Raw genomic sequence first — 7,790 nt, forward strand, 5'->3', positions numbered from 1 at the left:
GAGTTTCATTCACAGCCCGCCCGTGTTTTCCATACGCGGCGCTCCCCATTGTCGCCCGCCTTCCTTCCCTTTGTGCCGAGCCGCCCCGCCGCCAGCCCCCGCGCCCCGGCCCGCGCTCCCTCCCGCGCCCCGGGCCCGCGGCTCCGCGCGTACCATGCGAAAGCGCAGAGCGAGCCGCGCTGCCTCCGCCGCGCTGGGGCTTGGCCGTCTTCAGAGCCGGGGCCGGGGGGGCAGGGGGAGCGCGGGCACCCCGGGCCGCGGGGCTCCGCCGGCGCTGCCCATGCTGGAGCGGAGCAAAACAAAACATACACACGCACGCACACACACACACACACGCGCACAGACACACACGCGCGGCGCTACCAAAGCGGGGCGGCTGCAAACGCGTCCTGTAGCTTTAAAAAAACACCCCTCCGCCGCTTCTCCCCGGAGCCGGCAGCCGAGTGAGTTTGAAGAGGCACTTTCCAAAAAAAAAAAAAAAAAAAAAAAAGAAGGTGGGGGGGGGGGGTGAAGGGGAGGAAAAAAAAAAAAAAAAAAAAAAAAAAAAAGGAGCGCGAGCAGGCGCGGAGCGGCGCGATGCGAGGACGGGCGGCGCGCACGGCGCGCTCCGCTCGGGCGGGCGCACGGGCGGCTGCGGGAGCCGCTGCTGCTGCTGCTGCCGAGGTCCTTACCTTGAGCACAGAAGAGATCTGCGAGCCCCCCTTTGGCTTTGGGCTCTGCCGGGGCTCTGTGTGGATGGGCTCAGCTTTTTTGCTTTTATTACTATCTTTGCTCCGCAGATCCTGCTGTGATTATTATTATTTTTAAAGCTTCTCTGTCTCCTCTCTCTTCCCCTGTTTTTGCTGCTTCTTTTTCTATTTATTTTGTGCGTGTGTGTGTATGTGTGTGTGAGAGAGGGGGGGAAAAAAGCCTTTAAATGAAACTGCCGAGGCTGTTATGAGAAGAAAGGCAATAATCCCGTCTCTAAATAACAGAGGGAAGGGAGAAGAGGAGGAAAAAAAGCGAATTCTTGCTCAGGGCTTTGCAAACGCCTGCAGGGCAGAGGATTAGGCTACAATTAGCTCAGCCCTTTGCTCTCGCCCTAGCTAATTTTGCGATGAAAATTGGATATTTTTCCCTCCTTTTGGTGAAGGTCTGCAGATTTACTCCCCCATCCCCCACCCCCCCCACCCCCCCCCCCAGAATAAAATAAAATACAGCCCTTGAAAATGAAATAAGGCTGGGAAGGCGGCCGGCTCCCCAGCCCGCGCCCCCGGCGCCGCCGCCCGCAGAGCCGCTCCGCGCGGCGCGGCCGGGGCGGGAGCTGCGCTGCCCCGCGGAGTTCCGCGCAGCCCGGCCCGGCCCGGCCCTGCCGGGGGATAACGGTTCGGTGCTGGGGAGGATCAGGCCACTGTCACGTCCTTCAACAGACTTACTGAAAAGAAGAAGGAGGAAAAGAGGGGGTGGGGGGGAAGGGGGAAAAAAAGCTGATTTTAATCATTGTCATTTGGTCTGATGTAATATTTCCCCAGGCATTTTCAACTAGGCATAAATTTTCAGCTCCCAAATAAGTAACACAGGGCACGTTTCTCACATCTCTTGACTCCTCTGTTACAATTAGGGTAGCACCCACTCTGCACTTGTTGATAAACTAGATGAAGTTAAAAAATAAATAATAAAAAATAGCCCCGACCCCCCCCTTCCCTGCAGCACCCAGCGCCGCCGAGGTGCGGACGGGGGGCCTCGGGGGCGGGGGGGGGCCGCAATTATTCCCAGCCATCCATCCTGCCTGCCTCCCCCTCCCTTTCACCCTTTGCTAATGTCTCGCATTGTAAACGCCAAATTTCCTGTAGGCCATTAAAACCAAATGACGTCTATCGACATGCATTGTGCTATTGCGGAGCGCCCTGGCAGCCCGCCCCCGGCCAAAAGCGCCATTTCAATTAGAGCGCGCGGCGCGATGGCGCGGGGCTCCGCGGGCGGCTCCGCGGGCGCGCAGCGCGCCCGGCCCCCGTACCGGTGGGGGGGACCGCCAGGGAACCCCCCCGTGAATGAGGGGGAAAAAAAAAAATACAGGCAAATCCCTCCCTCAACTTCCAGCCAGAGGCGCGGGTCCGCCGGTGCCCGCGTGTTTCCGCGCGCCGCCGCGGGGGATGCGCCCCCGCTCCGCGCTGTTCCCCGCGGAGGCTGGGCGGAGGGAGAGGGAGCGGGGCCGCTGCCGGCGGGCGCACCCGCGGCTCTGCCGCCGCTCCCGGCGCTGTTAGCATGGGGGGGGGGGGGGCTCCCCGCCGCCTCCGCGCCCGCGGAACGGCGCCGCGCGCACCGGCGGGGCTGCAGCGCCCACTAGCGCGCGCCGCCGCGCGGCCGTTACGCAACGCTGCGCGGCCCCGAGAGGTCAGCGCGCCCCCGCGCCCGCGCCGCCCCCGGGCCTGGCAGAGCGGCCGCGGCGCGATGCGGGCAGGACACCCCGAAACTGGGGGGGTTAAAGTTTTCTGCCGCGGCAGGAATAAACAGAAACTTTTCTCCAAAGGGGAGATTTTTTTTTTTTTTTTCCCCTTCTAGAGTACAAACTACAGGAGAAGAGGGAAATTTTCTCATTAAAGTTACATCCCTGCAGTTAGTTCAATTACTTGATATATGCAGAAGATGTTGTAAATTTAAAGATTTAAATAGCTTACAAAGATGCCGGAGGCTCCATCAGTTAATTTCCTTAATTTATGGATTTTTAGCTGAGCTTCTGAAATGAAAAGGAGAATGAGAACTAGGTCAGCAGAGAGATTTGCATCCAGAACAGACTAAAATTTGTTTTCCTTGACCATCCCATCAGGCCAGGTGTGATGCTGTGCGGGGGTCACTGTCCCACCTGTGCCCTCCAGGCTGGGGCTCAGTGAGCAGGGCACAGAGGGAAAGGTTTTGTTCCGAAATACTCCCCGAAGAGCGGCGTGTCCCCAGCAGCGCTGCCTCACCTGATGGAGGCTGTAGCCCGAGTGCTCCCATTTCCTCAGCACTCGGGTCAACAAGTGGATGCGAGGAGGAGCAGCTCCGCTGTGACCTGCACGCAGCCCGAGTTTCACCCAGCCCTTCTGGAGGGGTGCGGGCCGACTGTTTGGAATGACTTGGCGCTATAATTTTTACTTCCTTTGTGAATTACTGACTGCTAAGTGAAAAATAAATATGAGACTCTCGAACAGCAATCAGAGCTGCATAAAAATAGGATGCTTCTGCACTGAGGCACGCTAAAGAGGAAAGAGAAGACCTAAAAATACTGCGCTTGTACGAAAAGTAGAAATTGTGATCTGACTCATCCCAACACATCTGTGACAGGCACTGTTTAATTGTGCTGCGTGGAAATGGGATGCACGGATAATAAAGATTCCGTTTGTTTGTTTGCCTGTAGATCAAAGCAGACACAGTAGCACTTGGGATGAAAAGCCTGCGCGTGGTACGGAACTTGTGCGGGATTGTTTTTACTGTGTCTGAGAAAAGGACAATGGACTTGGGAGCTTTGTTTTTTTTCTTGCCTCTATTAATGTTGAAGGTAATAAAGGTACAGGTTTCAGCTCTATATGCACGCTCTCGTTTCTTTCTTCTCACTCAAGTGTGTGAGTGCCTTTCTGTTGTTTTGTTTCAATATGTAAGAATATATACATATGAATCAATACTTAAAAGATTGATATAAACTAAACAGTTTTAGGAAGCAACATTGAGGTATGATTAGTATTGGTGTTCGTGATTTAACATTTCTTTTCCCACTAGATGAAGTTTCTAAGATTTGCAAGGTACGTGTCAAGGACGGGTATATAAATGGATTTTTATTTATTCACAACTCCAAGACTAATTGCTTCTCTCTGCCTGAAGGCCAAGAGATTGGTTTTAATATGACACTTCAAAAGTATTCATAGAACTACAGAGATACTAAGTGTCATTGTTTAAGAGAGAAATCTCGCTATGTTACTTGTGACCCTGAAAATAAAATCTTCCACTGTATTTTGAATCCTAATGTTGTTTTTCAGAGTTTCACTTCAAGCTCAACTATCAAGAAGTGTACAAAGGAAAATATTAAATAGTATGTAGTGAAAAAAAATAAGAAATACTCTTAGAACTGAATATAACTTATTTTCTCAACAATTCTATTATCCTCCCTTATAAAGCAATATAAAATTTGCGGCAGAAGATTTCTGAGCTCGGTTGCAAGATATTAGAATTATAAATTATAAGTTGTAATTTATCATAGGTGCTTAAAAGTTCTTAACCAAATGCTATGCATGTGTTTATTACAGTCCTAAGTACTTCCAAATACATACTTCATATTTTTTTTTTCTTACCAACAGTTCTTTGTATTCTCTGCAGATGCTTAAAAATGGAATTGGACAGAACTATTCTGTGATCTTTTTTATACCTAATTATTCTATAGTTTACTTTCATTTTTTAAAAATAAATGGGTAAAATTTACACCTAAGACAGTGTGAAAGAGAAGCCCATAAGGAACTCCAGCTCATTTTCTTTTTTCTTTCTCCCCCCAAAAATAATAAATTGTGTGTATGTTACAGGACAGAATATTACTAGATTGTGAAAAAAATGCTGATTTGAAGGAATATAAAATATCAAAAATATCAAAATATCAAAAAGATTGTCCAAATATATTTTGAAATGTGTGAAAGAAAGTATGACAAATTGACAAACAATATCAACCTCTTCTGCACCGTGCTCTCTGAATTAGAGTGGGATAACTCCAGTTGGTGTTGTTCTTGAGGGCCTTTTGTGACTTTGTGGTAGTAGACCTCATCCTCTCTTAGTCCTTGCTCTTTCCTTTACTTTATGGGTTTTATCCTGAGGTTTAAACCTGACTTCAGCACTTGTTATGTTACATAACTGAACTTGAGGCATTCTGGTGATGATACCAACATTTCCACCAACTACCAGTGTGGAGTGCTGGTCCTCACTGAAACTCACTGTGTTCTACCAGGCATTTGAAGATAAAGCAGGAAGAAAGGGAGGAAAATGATAATTTCATTAAACGTTTAAAGCAGACAAATGAGAATTAAGGGGCTGTTCCTTTAAAACAAAGAAATCAATATATATATGTAGATTAATACTCCTCCCAGTCACAGTTACGACACCACTGTAGCTTAGATGGGCTTTTATCTTGGAAGAGAAGATTTGAGTGAATAATTGTGATTTCAAAAGCAGTTGCTGGACACCAGGTGCTTGCTCAGCCAGCAAAGGCTCCATGACTGTTGCTTTCAGTGGGTTTTCACAGCTGGGTTTGGCTCTGTCTCCTGGGCCATGCAGGCACCAGGGACAAACACATCTGAACACAGAGGTTGGTGACCGTGGGTGCTGTGACTGCCACCATCGCTCCCATCACTGGAAATGAGGGACAAGCAGAAGCTGTGGAAAGCTGATGTTACATATGTGCTGAGCCTCCAAAAAGGTTTGTTCTTGTGAGGAACCTGAAAATATGAAACATCTTGAAATCCCAGTACTTGCTGCAGTCAGTTGACACATGAGGAATAATAAAAAGAAAGGACATCTCCCAGCTGAAGCAAGTTTTCAAGCGAGTTGCAGTGCCAGTCATTCTGGAACAGGAACTTGGCCCAGGGTTTGCTAATTAAGTCAAATAATTGTTTGTCATTTGTAGACAGATGAGAGGTTTCCTGAGAGCAGCAAGCATGACCACGCAAAGAACAAAATCTGATCATTAGGAAATAACCAAGTCTTGTCAGTCTTTTCTCTTGAATGCTCTTCTATTCTTTTCAAGAAACAGCTTGCTGCTGAGTAAGTTTACAAACCATTACTTTATTGACTAAATACAGATGGACTGTTTTTAAAACTATCCATTATCCAGTGCCTAACTCGTGACAGCAGCATGATACAAAGAAATAATCTGTCCTGGAATGCCAAGATGAAATAGCTTGTCAGGAAATACAGTATAGGAAAGGTTTGTTTGTCTCTTCTGCTTCCAACTGTTATAAGCCAAAGATCACTTCCAAAATGAAATTTACATAATCAAGATGTCCCATGTTAATGTTCAGCATGGTGTTTCAAGTTTCACACATTTTGTTAAGTGCTCTGCCTCCTCTTATACAGGTTATAAAACTGAGGAATGTTTTTAACCTGTTTAAGTAACGTGCGTGATGTTAGCTTTTAGCTGTTTATTAAATAAAGCTTATCCATATTGTATATGTCACAGAGAAAAGAAAACATTTTTATGGCTGAGTTTAATCCATTCATTGGTTTATTAGAGACACAATGTACTCTGAAGAATGCCACAAATCCACATGGTGTCCCTGAACACTTGATTTTTGCATATGGATCGCTGACTTAGCTGAACGATGTATAAATCCTGTGCAGCCAGGCAGCTCCCCACTGAATACACTTCTGAGGGAGGTTAGATGCATTGCTTCTGCCAGCAAAGGTCTGCAGTATGTTAAACTGCAAAAAAATCACTTCACAGAATATAGAGAATGAGGAATAGAGACATAATGGCCCTTTTGTAACAAACAATTTACAGTTTTTAGGATCTTTGGGCACCTCTAGAATCATAGGTGCATTGCTTATTTATGTAGCAGCATTTCAGCCTGCTTTTTCTTTGGCAAATACCAGACTAAAGCAGTTTGGATCATGCATGGCAGGGACAGAACCTGAGAGAGCAGCAGCTCAGTAAAGTATCATGATAAGGACATCAAAATGGAAGAAAAAGAAAATGGAACAAATTCTTCCAGAACCTGCATTTAACAGCACACAGGAATAGAATTAAGCACAGCTTTATTTTGAGAAAAATATCCAAATAATAGAAACAAATTGCAGAACCGAGAGGAGAAAACTAAAAGAATATTTTGAGGCACTGCTGTTCATCTGTTGGATAAAATAATTGGTGAATTGGAATTTATGGGACTACGGTGAACTTGCAGAGTGAGACCCAACACAGAACACACCTCGTCCCTGCTAACAGCATGAAAAGGGAGCCGTGAGGGTGTTGTGGCCGATGATTTCTGCGTGTGAGCCGCGGCGGTGCTCCCTGCCCACCTGTGACGCAGGCGGGCTCAGCTGGAGCGGCTGCAGCCCAGAACGTGCCCCTGGCACAGGGCTGAGCCGCGCTGCAGCCGCGCTGCCATTGTCTCAGCACAAAGGAGAGGAGAGCTCTGAACCTGGCCAGCTGAGCCAGAGCCCATCCAAGCCCTGCCATGCCAGAGACCCTTGGAAGGGAGGCAGTATGTCAGACATATGGTTGAAACATGCTGTGCTCCAGCCATGCTCGGCTAGCGTATGGTCTCCCGAGGACCGCTGCCAGCTGGGCTCTCATTTACACTGGGCCTGAGAATCAGGGACCTTGCCGTCTCCCTGATGGCCTCTCCTCCTCTGCTTCACTGATTTCAGATCTGCAGCTACCCAGAGCTTGCCATTTTCCCTGTCTGGCATCCTTTCACACAGACACTGAGGGATATCCTTCTTTGCTTTGGCTGGAAAAGCAGAGCCAGGTATTCTGTGAGAGTAAAATTTCAGCATGCCGGCTCTGTAGGATATTTTATATTCGTGGTGTCACAGCAGATGTCATGCAAGTATGTAAAGTTAATAAAACAAGCATCCCTAAAGCAACTGATACAGAAACAGCATTGCCAAGTAGTAGAAATTATACTTATCTGTTCTAACCTGTGTCTTTGAGGTTGTATATGTATGTCCATTTTCCATGGCTTTGCACTCTTGACTTTGTAAACATTGTATTATTCCACATTCTGCCATGGATTTCTTCTCAGGAAAAAAAAGAACAGAATGCTTGTTGGAGTAAACTCCTTAAATATGAGGCATAT

At 47.5% G+C, this 7,790-nt stretch overlaps 1 protein-coding gene across 2 annotated transcripts in view; it reads right to left on the reverse strand.

The window, feature by feature from the left end:
* Positions 1-1,131, reverse strand: part of KCTD15 (potassium channel tetramerization domain containing 15) — a 49,756-nt gene extending 48,625 nt beyond the window's left edge. Inside the window, exon 1 of one of the 2 annotated variants that reach the window (XM_063167642.1) lies at positions 672-1,131. Coding sequence is in view for 1 of the 2 variants with exons in the window: in XM_063167641.1 (XP_063023711.1) it covers positions 154-156 (3 nt within the window). In the remaining variant the exon portion in view is untranslated. Of the gene's footprint in view, positions 1-153; positions 428-671 lie in introns of those variants that run through there. The other variant, XM_063167641.1, reaches the window with a different exon arrangement.
* Positions 1,132-7,790: the final 6,659 nt, after the last annotated feature.

This window comes from Melospiza melodia, chromosome 13 (assembly GCF_035770615.1).
Source record: "Melospiza melodia melodia isolate bMelMel2 chromosome 13, bMelMel2.pri, whole genome shotgun sequence".
NCBI classification, from domain to species: Eukaryota; Metazoa; Chordata; class Aves; order Passeriformes; family Passerellidae; genus Melospiza; species Melospiza melodia.